Here is a 17,663-nt window from a genome sequence, read left to right as displayed (position 1 = left end):
GTAACTCCTAACAGCAAAATGTTATTCACACAACCTGAATTCAGTAAACAGTAAACAAAACTTTCTTTTAAACATGTAAGGACACTGTGAAAAAAAAAAGGAAATAAAAAACATTATTAATAAACATTTTTTAAAGTGCATTTGAAGTTTTCATTTCAGATATTTTCAAAAAGTTCTGTAAAGTCTATCTGTCCTAAACATCTATAATTTTGTTCTAGTGCACTAAAAAAAAAAGTCAGTCAACAGCACTCACTTCCAACTCTTGGGCTACACTAATTAAATAGTTGGATTTGACAATCACTCTTATAATGCACTCACAGCTTCTGAGTGTGGAGCTAAACTGTGTGAGAATGGGACATGAAAGACAGGCACTCAGATTCTTAAGTAATACATGTTAACCACAAAATTAAGCCTGTCCCATGTGAAATAAGAAGTAAAGATTATTCACTATATTTGAATAAATTATTTTTGATCAATTATCAGCTTTGCCAACTTAATGTTTTTTGTTACTTTTTTGTGCCTATCCAACTGAAGTCACAATGTTGATATCCATGCATTTATTGTCAGAAAAAGTTAATTTTTAAAAGTAATATATATACACACACAATAACTGTTTGACAATATAAAATTAAATATATAAATCAAAAGGTTTTTGCTACTCCTTCATTAAAAAAAATTAATTACCTCAAAACAGAAATCCATTAATTAATATGATTAACTTTTACATAATTCAAACTTTGTACACTTCTCGTGGTTTCGAAGATGTTTCAACTATGATTACTGTACTTTACTTTATACAGATATCAACTATTTCAATGGCATGCATATTCAGTTTTCACTGATAATACAAAACCTCAGTGAACATATTTTAGAGTAATATTAAGTCTGTTTCTAACCAACCTGAGATAGTCATGCTTTGAGAACACACTGGAGAACTCTACTGATCGTTGCTGTAGCTCTGTGCTCATATTGGAGCCAAACACATCTACCATGTTTTTTACCTTCCTGTAAAAATCAATACTGAACTATAAACAAATAACTTAAAACAGATGCTATTAAATTATAACATGTATCTATTCTGACAAGTGCAATTTTGCCTACAAAATGCAGAAAAAACCTTTTCCTGAACTTTTACAAAACTGCTGTGGTAAAGGGTCATTCCATGACAAATCATCCAGATTTTGAAAAATTTTCCAAGTGACCCCCTCAGAATGCCTTGAAAATTTTCACGTGCTCATCCACCCAAATAATGAAAAACTGCCAAAGATTAGATCAATATCTTTAATAGTTTCTGATTTACAGCCCTGTAAAATATAAGTAATTTTTTTTTATTTTTGGCAAATTCATTTTGGGGCAACTTTGGCTGCTTAAAGCTGCAAGAGTAATGGCGGTAGAAGGCTGAAATTTGCTACACTAACTGAATTAATCTCTCAAAATTCAAAAATGGTCTCAAACCAGGTTTATCTCTCTTAGGATTTGCATAGTGAGCCAGTAAAATCACCTGAAAACCCAAAGTCGTAAAAACATTGGTTTATGTAATAAGTCATAGCTCTAAGACTTAACATGATACAAAGCTGAATTGTGTTTTCAAATTTCCTATAACATTTCAGTTGATAAGTCAGCAATTGTTGTATTTAAAAGTCTATTAGATCTCCTGTAAAAAAAATATAGTTGCATGCAACTTTTTATGATTTAGCTAAAAATAGCCCTACTTCAGGCCACAGTTATGTCACCAGTTATCCAGCCTTTTCAGATTTTTACCATATATTCTTACATCTCTGAGTATGATCTACAAAAAAATCAAGATGGTGTTCAACCTACATTTTTAAAGTATCCTCTGACCATACGTTGTTTACTTGACAAAACAAACTTCAGGTGTGTTACTGTGTGCAAATATATCCATACAATTTTGAAATAATGTATGAATCCCATTGAAATATTCTAATTAGCCTTTACCATAAATTCTCACATCTCTGAACATGATCTTCAAATAAATCAAGGTTGCTAAAATAATAAATTATAAAATCTTAAGTGTTTGATATGTACCATTGGGCAAAGAACCACATTCAGGGCATTCAGTTCTTTATGGTTAATCAGGAATCAGTCCTGCAGAATTGTGTAAAGTTTGATCCACTTGAGTGCTATGAAAAACACAAAACTGTGGCAGGTATTAGGTCACATCATATCTTTATTCTACCAACAAATTGTATATGAGAAGGTTATCAGATGATGATGTGTACACAGTTGTAACTGTTGGTAGTAACAGTGAAAGTGATGCTGCAGCAGCTCAAATAGAGTCTAATGATAGCAATGACAATTATCAGCCAGGGAAATATGTGGCATGCTTATACGATCATGAATGGTATATGGGAAACATAAAAGATAGATCAGATGAACATTCCAATGTGTTGATGTCATTTATGAAGAAATCAAGAAAAAGAACTGTTCTCATGGCCTGCAAGGTCACATACAGATGAAAGCTGGATTCCTTTCCAACATATTCTTTGTGTGATAAGTGCACCTACTGTGCAAGGCAGTAGTGCTCACCACTATGTTCTAAGTCAAAATGATCTCAACATAATCAAACTCTAATTTCAGAAATTTATTCAAGCTGTCTGAAAAAAGCAATGTTTATTTGATGTTGTTAAGGCTAATTTATCACCAAAGCAGTTTTTGAAACATTTAATTGTCACGATTATTGCAGTTTGGTGTGACTATAATCTTTCTCAGTTATTCCCTGTTGTAGGCACTGTGCTTTTTGTGTCTGATTTACCTTTGTATTTATTATATTATGAATCTTAAACTGAGCCATATCTGCATAACTGTAATGTATACACAATATATTTGCATTGCCATGTGATCTAACTAGTTATGTCAATAAACTTGTTCAGAAATGAATTAATTCTTTCTTGTTTCTTTCAACTTCATTATTAACATTGTGAAAGGCTGGTTAGAATATTTCAGTGGGATTCATAAAATTTTGACAGGTATTCTTCAAAATTGTATGGATATATTTGCACACAGTAACACACCTGAATTGAAGTTTTTTTTGGCAAGTAAACAACATAAAGTCAGAGGATGCTTTAAAAAATTACAACTCAAAAAGTAGGTTGAACACCATCCTGATTTTTTTTTTGTAGATCATATTCAGAGATGTAAGAATATATGGTAAAAATCTGAAAAGGCTGAATAACTGGTGACATGGTCAAACTGTGGCCTGAAGTAGGGCTATTTTTAGATAAATCATAAAAAGTTGCATGCAGCTATATTTTTTTTACAAGAGATCTAACAGACTTTTAATTACATCAATTGCTGATTTATCAACTGAAATGTTATAGGAAATTTGAAAACACAATTCAGCTTTGTATCATGTTAAGTCTTAGAGCTATGACTTATTACATAAACCAATGTGTTTTACGATTTTTGGTTTCCGGGTGATTTTACTGGCTCACAATGCAAATCCTAAGAGAGATAAACTTGGTTTGAGACCATTTTTGAATTTTGAGAGATTAATTCAGTCAGTGTAGCAAATTTCAGCCTTCTACCACCATTACTCTTGCAGCTTTAAGCAGCCAAAGTTGCCCAAAAATGAATTTGCCAAAAAAAAACAATATATTTTACAGGACTGTAAATCAGAAACTATTAGAAATATTGATCTAATCTCTAGCAATTTTTCATTCTATGGGTAGATGAGCACATGTGAATTTTTTCAAGGCATTCTGTGGAGGTCACCTGCAGCCCCCTTGAGATTTGACATGGAATGACCCAAAAGGAGATTGATTGAAACTGGTATTGTCTATTAATTTAAACTGAATACTATATAGTACTCTAATAATGATTTAAATTTAATACTTAAAAATATAATAATTAGAATGATAAACAACTGGGTGTTAAAATAAATCTCATATTAAGAAAAAACCATATCTTTACTCTTGTGTGTAATAACTTAAACATAATTCATAAAACTTATATTTCACCATCTTAAACTGGTTCACTCCGAAACAAAGTAATTTATGATACAAGTAATATATCAATCACCACAATGTGTGTTGTATTGCAGTTTGCCTGATGAGCCCATATATTGGGTAAAATTTCTTGTAGATACCAGATATTATAGATATAGTGTAGTTTACATATTATATTTTTCTTTCACTCAAGCTCCTAAAAATATGTCTCAAATAAAAAAAAAAGCATATCTTGAGATGTAGTTTGTTTGTTTGTTTTTGAATTTCGTGCGAAGCTACTCGAGGGCTATCTGAGCTAGCCGTCCCTAATTTAGCAGTGTAAGACTAGAGGGAAGGCAGTTAGTCATTACCACCCACTGCCGACTCTTGGGCTACTCTTTTACCAACGAATAGTGGGTTTGACCATCATGTTATAATGCCCCTATGGCTGAAAGGGCGAGAAAGTTTGGTGTGAGGAGGATTCAAACCCACAACCCTCAGATTACGAGTCGAACACCTTAACCCACCCAGCCATGCCGGGCCACCGAGATGTAGTATAATTAGAATTAAGCTGCAACTAACATACACAGAAAATAGTCTTTGTTTCAAACACATAAACAAGGTTACCTTTCTAGCTTCTCAAAGATCAAACTGCTTTACTTACGAAATACTTTTGGGAAATCGTACACTCAGTTTCATTAGAGAGTTGATAGTATATTCTTTTGTAAGGAGAGTCATATGGTAGCTATACAGAATCTTTTCATATAGTCCAAAAATGTGTTCTTCTGCTACCTGTAAAATATGTTCATTATATAGTACAGTATTGAGATTGCTGAACCTTCACTTGCAAGTGTACTAAATATAATTTAAAGCCTAAATACATAACATTAAATACTGATTATTAAAAATTTAAACAATTATGTTTTTAATATATATGCAAAAACGGCTCGTTTGGGTTGAGAAAATATTTTACGTAGAAGAGCAAACAACGTTTTGACCTTCTTTGGTCATCGTCAGGTTCACAGAGCATATATATTTCTCTACAAGTGGGTTTTCTCGACATCACTGATTATGTTTTTAATATATTCCAGAGTAAATGCAATTCTATTTGCATAATAAGGCACTTTAAGTAAGTAAAATGTCCAGTTCTCTTTAACCTATCCAACTGTCAAAGTCAGGGTCCCAACCACCAAAAAGATTCGTTTTTATTTCTTACTACTCTGTTATGTGTTTCTTGAGTAAAATGAGCACATAATCATTTTACTTTAGAAACAAGTAACACAGTAGTAACAAACAAAAATGAGCCGTTTTGGCAGTTAGAGGCCTACTTAAGTCTTGCTATGCAAAGATTTTTAAAAAATCATATACAATGTAAGATTTACTCATATTTGGAGTAGTTCTTTGAATGTTCCATTAATATAAGATCTGTGTAGAAATTTTAAAAATTTAGAAAGTAACAACTAACGACAGAGCCAAAATATCCTGCTATTATCACTATTTTGTAATTGGTTATCATCTACAACACATATTCCATATAGCTCATGAAAATCTTAAAAATAGCAATACTGATATCTCAGGTCATTATGTTTCAACTTCTTAATCTCAAACTCATCTTACATTTAATGGTTCAGCATCAACACCTTCAGAAGAGTTCAGAAGATCTCCAAATTCTCCAATACACCAGGTTGCAACCTGTACGAGTGGCTGACAGCTAGCTAATTCATTACCCAAATTCTTCCACAATTGTTGGGTGGTGTACACATGAAGCTGTGATGATTCAGATATCAACTGTATAAGATTGCCTACCAAGTCATCTGGAACATAATTCCCTGCCTGAAAAGTTCAAAACACAGGTGTATCCAGGTCACTTGTAACATATAATTTTGGGTAAAAAATACTTCATTTTAAAATAAGAACCTTGAAAGACAACATAATGTATAAAATATTCAAATATATAGACTCAATCAGGAGAAGAAAAGTTTTTCACACATTCATACGATGTGTGAGATCTCAAAAGTCAAAACTTGGAATACTGTTTTTGGATAAATTAGATTATACAAAATTACTTTGTCAAATCACATTTCACTTTTTAGAATCTAAAATACCTAGGATTAAAAAGGTACTGGAAGCTTGGAAGATGGAATGAAAAAAATTGTATCCATAGAATCCCATTGTAAAAAATTTGACTGGCAAGTGACTCAGAAAGTGTTGTCAGTATCCTATGTCTGAAGTTAATAATTGTAATGGATGTCCTAAAATGGGGTGTTTGAATGTAACATGTTCTTTTGGTTTTTAAATAATTAAGAACAAATTTTAATGAATGAATTAGTTTTTTTCCAACTGGGAGAGAAATAGAAGTGTAAAATAAAGCACAAAATAATCATATGGAAGAAAATGGGAATCCAAAAAGTTCATAAGAATAAATGTGTACAATCTCTTTAAAACAATTATACCCTGTATTCCATAACTTTTTTGAAAAACAAATAAGAATTTTTTTCAAAAAAATTATTAAAATCATTTTACAGTTGAATTACAGTGGAAAAACTGTAGGCACTCAGTAGAAAGCATACCTCCACTATGCAACATTGATAATATTCAGCCTTCAAAAAAATATAAGAAAACCTGTCCATATGTCTGTTGTCATAAACAGACATAAACCTGTTTCGACAGGACATTGAAAAATAATGTCATACATATTTCCATCAAGTTTTATCCAAATCCAATAATTTTTGAGAGTTATAGAACAAAAATAGCAAATGAAAAATGTTAACAGATAGGGAGATTTTAGATTTTTATGCCTTTGAAATGAACATGACCCTCCAAAAACTAATAATTTCTTAACTGGGTCACAGTCCAACTATTTACTACCTTTTGTTTAAATCCATTCAGCCATTTGCAAGAAACACTGCTAACAAATAGGAATGCCTTGACCTAGTGAAACTTTATAAGCATCCTTTACCTGTAGAAATCCCTTTACCTCATTAAACTTTAAATCTACACAAATTGGAATGCCTTGACCTTGTGAAACTTTAAACATCATTTAACTATAGAAATTCCTTTACCAAATCAAACCTTAAACCTTTAATAAACAGAAATGCCTTGACCTAGTGAAACTTTACTTTAAACATTCTTTATCTGTAGAAATCCCTTTACCTAATCAAACTTTAAACCTTTAACAAACAGGAATGTCTTGACCTAGTGAAATGTTTGAAAATCCTATAATCCACAGAATTGCTTTCTGTTTAAGAACAAATGTATACACTTACAGGAGATGCATCAGTTACTGTAGTATATGGCAGGTAGTCAACATCCATAGTTACATATTAAATAAACTTTATTATCAATGTAAGTCAATAAACTTTCCATCAAAACATGGTTCATATTTCAACTACTAATTAATATGTAACCTTTACATTCAATGTAGTTCTTTGAAATAAAGTTTTACCTTTATTTCAAATATATAGACTCAATCAGGAGAAGAAAAGTTACTAAATAACACATATTTAGTGTTAAACTAAACTCTGTTTACAATCAGATTATGATTAAACATAAACACCTTATGGCCTACATATATTATATTCTATAATTGTTTTATAGAAAGAATAAAAAGATTTTCTTTTAGTCTGACATTTAGAAACAAAAGGTAGTTTCTTATAGAAACACAATCTAATAATAGGTTGTGTATTAATGTCTTATTAAATACATAACTACAAAATTTGTAGTTCTTAAGGAATTTTTAAGATATTCAGATCTAATATCAAGTTTTGCTTAGCACAGTTTGTTCTTGTTTCTAATCTTCAATACAATCATTATAAGGTTCACAAAAAAATGTGGAAAATAGTAAAAGTTGAATATGAATTGTATATTCACACAAAGTGTTGTATAAATACAGTAGTTCTGAACATTATTTGTGTCCAAAAGTACTGAGTTTATACAACTTCTTTCAATTTCTTAGTTTCAAAAGGAATGAAACAAATTTTCAATCTTCATTTTCTGTTTGCTCACTTGTTTGCTCCATAATGTCCATTCTAGATGTTCTTTATATCCCATAATCTTCTGCATTTGGCAGAAATTAAACACTATTAGTATAAATATTGTTACATCAAACAATAAATATATAGGTGAAAAGACACAGCAAACAGAACAAACTCTCAGAAGTCTGATACAAACAAAACTAGTTTTGACATGCGTGCGCTTTCTCTTCAGATTCACAATTACTTCTCGCAGGAAAAACCTGTCAATTACAAATTGAATAACTGTATAAATAGAAGATTCATCAAAAGTTGTTTAATCAAAAGCTTGCCCAAGTTCAACATCCCCCAAGGTCATTCTTAACATAACATCTTTCCAACTTCTTGTATCCTTAAGAGAATTCATAAATCAGGATCCAAAAGGCAACATAAGAGTAAATAGGATGCTCAAAGCTGTTGAAACGAGCTTCTCTAATATTAGACCTCTGACAGTTTGTTCTGTTTAAGGTAGTTTTCACAAACTGTTATACAAAATTTGAATGAGATCTCACTGGGTAACTTGATGCTTTCTCATGCCATTTAGGAATGGTTCAAATAGCAATAAAAAAAATGAAATGAAACATATTTAAACTGTTATAAGTCTGAGGATGTCTAAGATAAGTTGCTATGACTCTTTGTTATAATCGACAGTTAGTAAAAAAAAAACAAAATACATTTTAATTTGATTTCATAATTGTCAACTTTTGCTACAATTAGTTCCAGTTTAGAAAAAAGTATATAAAATATAAATGTTTTACTGAAAAAAACAACTTGATATTAATTGAAGAGATCCTAGAGGTTGTGTAAAAAATATGAAATCTGTATTAGAAAAAAAATATTTTCATTCTTGAAATGAAAATCATCTTACATTCAGACAAGTCAGTGTGGACCAGACTGACTCAGTAAGTTCCCAGATAAATCCTTAGTAAAACATTTATCTAAATAATTCTGATTTTTTGTGTACAACATATTTGTAACATTTATTAACAGCTTACCAAATTTTGTTAAGATGCACATAATTAATTCAGAATTCTAGTAAACATTCCTATGTTTTCCTTGACAGAAACAGGAATTAAAATATCACTTTTATACAGAGTACACTCAAAATTTAATTAAACTACTTTAGTATCAGTCAATGTCAATAAAATTGTCATCAAAGGTATTTTGTAATTCAAATTTCAGTACGTTTTATTTAATTTCAAAAGGAAACATTTAGGGATTATAGACACCTCATTGGTACAAATGGCCCATTTAAATCTTTACACACTTCTATTGGTTTATATCCATTAGATATCCCTGAGATAAAATGGAAATTTATAGCATCTATTCTTGCTTTAAGGAGTTATATCCCATAACCTGAAACTCATATATCACATATACTGCCTTTAAAAAATATATTAATAATTCTCTTTAGTACTTGCTACTGGATTACTTATAACCAATAGAAACATTTTTCAGGTTACTGCTTTCTTCATAAGATTAGCTCATTGACAACATCACTGCGAGTTATCCTGCATGAATTTGATTGTTTGCTATCACCAAGGTCAGTTTGACATGCTGATAAACTCAATAACATTTCAAAACATATGTACATAACAAACAATTTATCAGTCAAATCAGTACATCCTACTCAATAACTATCACTATTTCAGCATAAAGACAGAACATACATTCTTTTAGTCTGACATCCACTGTTTCTCTGGTAATATAAGTAATGAATTAAGATATTCAGATCTAATATCAAGTTTTGCTTAGCACAGTTTGTTCTTGTTTCTAATCTTCAATACAATCATTATAAGGTTCACAAAAATGTGGAAAATAGTAAAAGTTGAATATGAATTGTATATTCGCACAAAGTGTTGTATAAATACAGTAGTTCTGAACATTATTTGTGTCACAAGTCAGAAAGCTATCTCTTTAAATAATGTTACCATCCTCTACTGTTTGCTGTATGGTTTATTTATTATTGAAACTTTGTCAACTGAAAGAAGACATTAATAATTATCACACAAACTTTTTATTTTCTTTCCAAAATCTTTTTTCTCTTATGATTATTAGAATCATTCATTTCTGTTGCTTAACACTACAACACCAAGACATGACTATACTACAAACTTAGTAAAAAACATGGATAGGAAAAATTTATGTAAATACTAAAACTTACCAATGTTAAAACTTTAATCATTGTGTCTATATGCCATCTCTTTGTTGGAGCATGTCTGCAAAAGGAGGTATGGGAAAAGACAAACTATGTATTTAAGACAGAAAAATAAAAATAAAAACAAAAATCTTTGTGATCTCTACTTCTAAAAATGTTTGCCTAAACTTTTTTTTTTTTTTTTTTTATAAGTTGTGGTATCAAAGACTCAAGTGTTCTAAGATACCTAACAAGTGTCACACCTAGAAAAAAATTAAAATAACTTTCAAATACTGCACATTTATTCCAAACATGCTAAAGATAGTGTTCTTTTTAACTCTGATGCCTGTGGTTTTCAACTGTTATAGATACACTACATCATAAAATATGAACTTTTACAAAATATTTTGAAATACTCAGAAGTCCCATACAAAAGAAAAAGAATATTCTCAAACTCAAATAAAATAAAATAAAGATTTTTAAGTAAATATAGGAAGTTTAAAATCTTTAGTATTTGTTTGTCAAGTGTAACTAAATCATGTCTAAGTAAAATATATAATTTACATTTTACAGCCTATTATTTATTAGTCTTTGTAACTACTCTTAATTATTTCAATAGACCTTCTCTCACAACAAAAGTTTTTACTTGAGTTAGGTCACAGTATATATATATTGTGTTACAGTGTTTACAATATAACATTTCTCACCTCTTAAATCCAACATAAGTTGTCATAATGATTATCCAACACACTGATATATTACGGTTCATTACCCCATAATACACACCATATCACGATCACCATACTGTTTTTCCCATGACACACTGGCCCATCAGTACGAGATGCTTCAAAGGACATGTATTTGTCTACCAGCATAGCCAATATGTTTGATCTCTGGCTACGATCATTTGCCGCACGTGCACAGATAAACTTGGTCCCATTAAAACAATGACCATTGAAGCATAGCCCCACCAATATCTTAGCAAAGTTGAGCTCTGCATTAAAATGCCAATCTTACATATTTGCTAGAATCTACATCAATCAGTTTGCTACTCAAGTGAAAGTTGTCTTAACTGCAGGCAACACAGTTAGTCATCCCAGAAGAGCAAATGTTCTTGAATTCAATACATTTTGAAATTAGTTTGGACCCTCACAACTAATTTATCAGATTTTAATACAGTAGTGTTCAGAATTTTTATGCTGTAAAAACACAGAAAAACAATCTACACAAAGAAATATATATGCAAAAATGGCTCGTTTTTGCATATATATTTCTCTACTAGTGGGTTTTCTCGACATCACTGAATCTACACAAAGACTATTAATCTTGAACCTTCCCATTTATCAACTTACAGGAAACTATTAAATTATAAAGTGTTATTAAATGCAATTTAATTTGAGCTTACACATTTATTTTTGTTTTACCATATTGAAAACATATAACACGATCATTTGTTGTTGAGATGATATCATCCATAGTACTGGCAACCATATTGAAAATGTGTAACACGATCATTTGTTGTTGAAGTGATATCATCCATAGTACTGGTGACCATATTGAAAATGTGGAACACAATCATTTGTTGTTAAGGTGATATCATCCATAGTACTGGTGACCATATTGAAAATGTGTAACACAATCATTTGTTGTTGAAGTGATATCATCCATAGTACTGGTGACCATATTGAAAATGTGTAACACAATCATTTGTTGTTGAGGTGATATCATCCATAGTACTGGCAACCATATTGAAAATGTTTAACACGAACATTTGTTCTTGAAGTTATATCATCCATATTACTTGTGACCATATTTAAAATGTTTAACACAATCATTTTTTTTTTGATGTGATATCATCCATAGTACTGGTGACCATATTGAAAATGTGTAACACGATCATTTGTTGTTGAAGTGATATCATTCATAGTACTGGTGATCATATTGAAAATGTGTAACACAATCATTTGTTGTTGAAGTGATATCATCCACAGTACTGGCAACCATATTGAAAATGTGTAACACAATCATTTGTTGTTGAGGTGATATCATCCATAGTACTGGTGACCATATTGAAAATGTGTAACACGATCATTTGTTGTTAAAGTGATATCATCCATAGTACTGGCAACCATATTGAAAATGTGTAACACGATCATTTGTTGTTGAAGTGATATCATCCATAGTACTGGTGACCATATTGAAAATGTGTAACACAATCATTTGTTGTTGAGGTGATATCATCCATAGTACTGGCAACCATATTGAAAATGTGTAACACGATCATTTGTTGTTGAAGTGATATCATCCATAGTACTGGTGACCATATTGAAAATGTGTAACACAATCATTTGTTGTTGAGGTGATATCATCCATAGTACTGGTGACCATATTGAAAATGTGTAACACAATCATTTGTTGTTGAAGTGATATCATCCACAGTACTGGCAACCATATTGAAAATGTGTAACACAATCATTTGTTGTTGAGGTGATATCATCCATAGTACTGGTGACCATATTGAAAATGTGTAACACGATCATTTGTTGTTAAAGTGATATCATCCATAGTACTGGTGACCATATTGAAAATGTGTAACACAATCATTTGTTGTTGAGGTGATATCATCCATAGTACTGGCAACCATATTGAAAATGTGTAACACGATCATTTGTTGTTGAAGTGATATCATCCATAGTACTGGTGACCATATTGAAAATGTGTAACACAATCATTTGTTATTGAAATGATATCATCCATAGTACTGGTGATTTGTACAATCACCACCATATTGCATGTGAAAGAAACTTGTCCCAGCATTGAAACACAAGTAATATAATATTTTGATATCCACCATAAATTATACATTCAGTGTCATATAACATATCCATTATAATAACTTGTTATAACTCTTCAAGTAGCTTTAATAATAAAATTATGCATTATCAATGTACTGCAAAGTTTTAAATAAATCTCTTTTTCAAGTAAATATTCCACTTGGTCTTATTACATTAACACCCAGCAAACCCTATCTTTCAGAGGTATCTGCCTGCTCTGACATATTGTGAAACTCTTGGTGATGAGAAACTCACTTGAAATAAAAATGTATCTCAGAAAGGCTGGTATGGGTATTAACACTTTTATTGATAAGAAGAGAACAACATTTTGATCTTCCTAGGTCATCTTCAGGTTAACCTAGAAAGGTTGAAATGCTGTTCTCTCCTTTTCAATAAAAGTATTAGTACCCATACCAGCCATTCTGACATGCATATTGTGGAACTTTTCAGTCTTAAAAACATTATATACAAATTTAAAATAACAGAAATCCATATAATATGTAAATATATTAATCTTTTCTTAACCACTTGGGTCCATAAATCCATTCCTCCATCAAATGTTTCAGAAAAAATATATACATATATTCAAATGCTACTAAAAATAACTAGAATAAGTTCTTACTTTTGAAGGAATATCAGTCACTTCCTCCAAAATGTTTTATGACAAAATATTTTTTACTCAGTTTTTACATAATTTGTGCCACTTCTTTTTCTACTCAAATCAAAACTTTCCAATTGACTAAATATACAAAAAATAATGTTAGATACTGGAAAGATAAACGATGTAAAACTTTTAACAAAAGATAAAATCAATTAAAAGAAATTTGCACTCAAAGCTCCAAATATACAAAAATTTGGAAAAAAATCCAATAACCTTATTCCAGAAACACTAATTTAATTTTATATAATGCATATGTTCTACATTAAATGTCTTCCAGTGTTGTGTACAATAAAATCACTCTGAAAATATCACAGCCTAAAGCAAATGACTACACCCTACACCTTAAAATTTATGGTATCAAACTACATATGTAAAATAACCTTGTTTTAATGTTGAATTTGTACAAAGTTTGATTTTAAAACACAAAATTTTTATGTAGTCTTTATCAAATTATGTTAATATGGATAACTACGAGTTTTGAATGTACCCTTGAACATTTCTACCTAGCATTTAATACAAGTTATTACTTATTAAAACTCTGAAGCATTTTTCACTAAAAAGCTACCATTAGAAAACATATTTATTAAATATTCCTGAAGCCTTATCTTACACTTCTGTTGCAATGAAGAGTTTGGATGAGCAAACTGCTTTTGACTCAGGATCAGCACCTTCAATAAATGACAAGAGGTCTTTGGTAACAGTTCTAATGTTGTTAGAGTTGATGAGAGCAAAACATAATTCCAGTGCTCTCCTAGAAAAGAAGAAATAAGAAATTATAACTCAGTAACATTTCACAGTTCCAGGGCTCTCCTACACAAAGTATATACAATAAGTTTTAAATTAGAAACTTCATGCAATCCTTTGTAATTAAGCACAGTGCTACACAAAGAGTTATCTGTGCTCTGCCCAACATAAGATCAAATCTTTATTTAAAATGCACAATTTATAATGCAAAATATTTTTATGCATAAAACAAAATGTCCTGAAATTACTATAGTTTAGTTGACTTTCTAACTAAGTTATAAATTAACTGAAAAAAAAGTTTGTTAATGAAAATTAGCACAAATAAGAACAAGCTGGGCTCATGAACTGTTCAATAAATTAAAATCTTCTGTTTTTACTGATTATAAATTATTCAATAACAAATGTCACGAAAAATTACAGACATTTTTTGAAGGGCAGGAAAAACTTACATCATGGTTTAACAGTATCTATATTCTATGTGTGCACTTTGTGCACATTAAGGTCACACAGAGGGTAAAAGAAAATCTAAAATTGACAGTTTTGAGCAAAGAAATGTTATGTGATAACACTTGGGAAATGAAAATTGAGAGTTGTTTAAATATTTTCTTTTGGAATTAAGAAATGAAAACCTGTACAATATTTAAAATTTAAATTATAATCTGCTTCGTTGGCAAGTTCCTTAAACATACATTGATAATATTTTGAATATAACTGTAAAAAAAAAGTTGACATTCATACATTGACCCCACCTCATGATATAATGTAGTGGCTAATTTGAAATATTTTAAATTGATATATGACATTTAGGGTTCAAAATACTTGTGTATTTAATCTAGTAGTTATCAAGTCTTAACGTTAATGATATGAAAGTCATATTACATTTCAAATTATTTAATTGTATTTGGTGTACGTAAACAGCATTGAAATACCTTTGTATGGATACATCAGGATCTTTCAAACAGTCCAGAACTGTGTTTCGATGTCTCTGCACAGCTCCATTATCCACGTTCACTGTCTGAAGTAGAGTATTCAAGGCCACATATCTAGAACAATATTCTAACTTTTAATTTAGAATTATTAAAAAAAAGGTAAAAATCAGTTAATAGGCTAGTACTTTGAAAAGAACATTAGTGTTACAAAAGTATTAAAAACAAAAACAGGTTGTTTTTCCTGAACTATTCCCACCACCAATAACCACGAGTAATTTATAATATCAGGACAAAATTTTGATTGATAAATATTTGTTGAATCATAATCAAATTTAATAAAAAAAAATATTCCCAGTTGAAAAACTACCACAACTTTCAAAATATTAATGTAAAAAAAAACAATTTTTAACTGGAAGGCTATTTTTTTTTATTTATTACTCTTATCAATAAAATTCTTGACTGAAGACTATTCACAGATTAATTATCAAAATAAGATCACTTGTGAGCCTAATTATTTCTAGAATCATAATCAGTGAAATAAAATGAATTTTTGAATTTTGCACAAAGCTATTTGAGAGCTATCTGTACTAGTTACTTTTGAAGAGATAAATTAGAGGGAAGGCAAACAGTCAACATCACCCACTACCAACTTCATGATGTGCTGAAAACACATAAGTCTGAGAAATAGAAACCCTTAAAACCTAAGTGCTTTCAGCAGGTGGACCTTTCTTCTTCAGGGGCACTCTGAAACTACCAACTGTTGGGCAACTCTAATCAGATAGTGGGATTTTATAATCCCTCTTAAAACATACACAGACCACAATCCAGCAACATTAACCATTGGACCACATTCAGCCTAACCTTTAAAGAGCTGATTATTTCAACACTAATTGTCTGATCTAATATTTAACAAACAAAAACTTCTCTCCTTTGACAGCCATTCCAGCCTCATAAGAGAAAATCTTGTTTAATAGCTCAACGTCAAAAAAATTATCTGTTACAAAACTTTTAATAATACTGTCACCCACCTCAAGTAAATTTAAGTTTTTTCATTCAGTATGAAAAAGTGAAAATTACACAGGTCAACAATTTTTTTCGAAATCTCAGTTGCATAAGATTTTTTTACTCATTCTTATCCTTTGTGACATGCTAAATTCAAATATGAAAACGGTTCAGCTCTACATGCTCTAGTTTTAATGCAATTTTAAGTTTTTCATTCTAGCCGTTTGTGGTCAAATTAACACGTTTCCTGCGATGCCTATATTGGCAAACCGGCAACTGCTGCGATGCTCTTATACATCTGACAGCTTCAGTGCTGCATGAGCTATGATAACGTAAGGTTGTCGTTACACTTGTCTCTAGCCTGCAACTTAGTTAAAGGTAAGACAATAGTGGGACACCGGTGGGTCCCATCGCAGGAAACATGTTAATTACTTACACGTTTATGTTATCAACAGAGATATTAAAATTGTTTAGATTTTGTTTCAGATCTGATCATGGCTACAAGGAGACGTCAATGTGAGAACAAGCCGGACGCTTTCTGTTATATTTGTGGATGCTTCACGCTTATTCGTCAAAGTAATATAACATCGTTTGTGAGGCGTGCTTATAAAGTGTACTTTGGACTTGCTCTTGGTGACCAAGACAAGAAATGGGCTTCACATACTGTGTGTCATAACTGCGAGGAAATGCTGCGTGACTGGACAAAAGGGAAACGTAAGGGTTTACCTTTCGAATTCCATGACCTGGCAAGAACCGATGGACCACACAACTGACTGCTATTTTTGTCTGGTCAATACAAAGGGCATTGGCAAGAAAAACAGACACAAAATCTCATATCCTAGTATCCCTCAGCAATCCGACCTGCTCTGCACTCTGAAGAGCTCCCAATCCCAGTTTTAAAGGATTTCTTCCATCTGAAGATGTGGGTAGTGACCAAGAGCAAGAGACTGCTGGTGAAACTCAAGAAATACTTTCAGAATCTGGCGATCCTTCTTATGAGACCCCACAGTCATTAACTCCTCAACAGTTTAGCCAGCCAGAGTTGAATGACCTTGTGCGTGATTTGGGTCTCTCCAAAATGCAGCTGAAGTGTTAGCTTCCAGGATGCAAGAAAAAATCAGCTGAGCCATACAACTAAAGTGTCATACTTCTAAAATCGGGAACAGGCTTTTGTGCCATTTTTTACAGAGGAGAATATGTTTGTTTATTGTCATAATATCTCAGGTCTTCTCCAGGAATTAGGGATGCCAGTATACCATCCAAATGACTGGCGATTATTTCTAGATTGTTCTAAGCAAAGTTTGAAGTGCGTTCTACTTCATAATGCCGATGTCTGTGCAGCTGTTCCAATTGGACACTCTGTGTATTTACGAGAGGAATATAATGACATTAAGACTGTGAT

At 31.2% G+C, this 17,663-nt stretch overlaps 1 protein-coding gene across 2 annotated transcripts in view; it reads right to left on the bottom strand.

Moving 5' to 3' along the window:
* Positions 1–848: 848 nt before the first annotated feature.
* The window catches only part of LOC143250910 (AP-1 complex subunit gamma-1-like), a 41,712-nt gene continuing 24,897 nt past the window's right edge, over positions 849–17,663 (bottom strand). For both annotated transcript variants that reach the window (XM_076502087.1, XM_076502088.1), the window contains exons 11-16: positions 15,260–15,373; positions 14,197–14,337; positions 10,119–10,173; positions 5,562–5,777; positions 4,609–4,736; positions 849–1,005 (exon numbers count right to left, since the gene is read on the bottom strand). In XM_076502087.1, coding sequence (XP_076358202.1) covers positions 855–1,005; positions 4,609–4,736; positions 5,562–5,777; positions 10,119–10,173; positions 14,197–14,337; positions 15,260–15,373 — 805 coding nt within the window. In that variant the 3' untranslated portion in view covers positions 849–854. The remainder of the gene's footprint in view (positions 1,006–4,608; positions 4,737–5,561; positions 5,778–10,118; positions 10,174–14,196; positions 14,338–15,259; positions 15,374–17,663) is intronic.

This window comes from Tachypleus tridentatus, chromosome 5 (genome assembly GCF_004210375.1).
Source record: "Tachypleus tridentatus isolate NWPU-2018 chromosome 5, ASM421037v1, whole genome shotgun sequence".
Lineage (NCBI taxonomy): Eukaryota > Metazoa > Arthropoda > Merostomata > Xiphosura > Limulidae > Tachypleus > Tachypleus tridentatus.
Note: the sequence above shows the minus strand (reverse complement) of the source record. Positions and strands in the feature narration are given on the sequence as shown.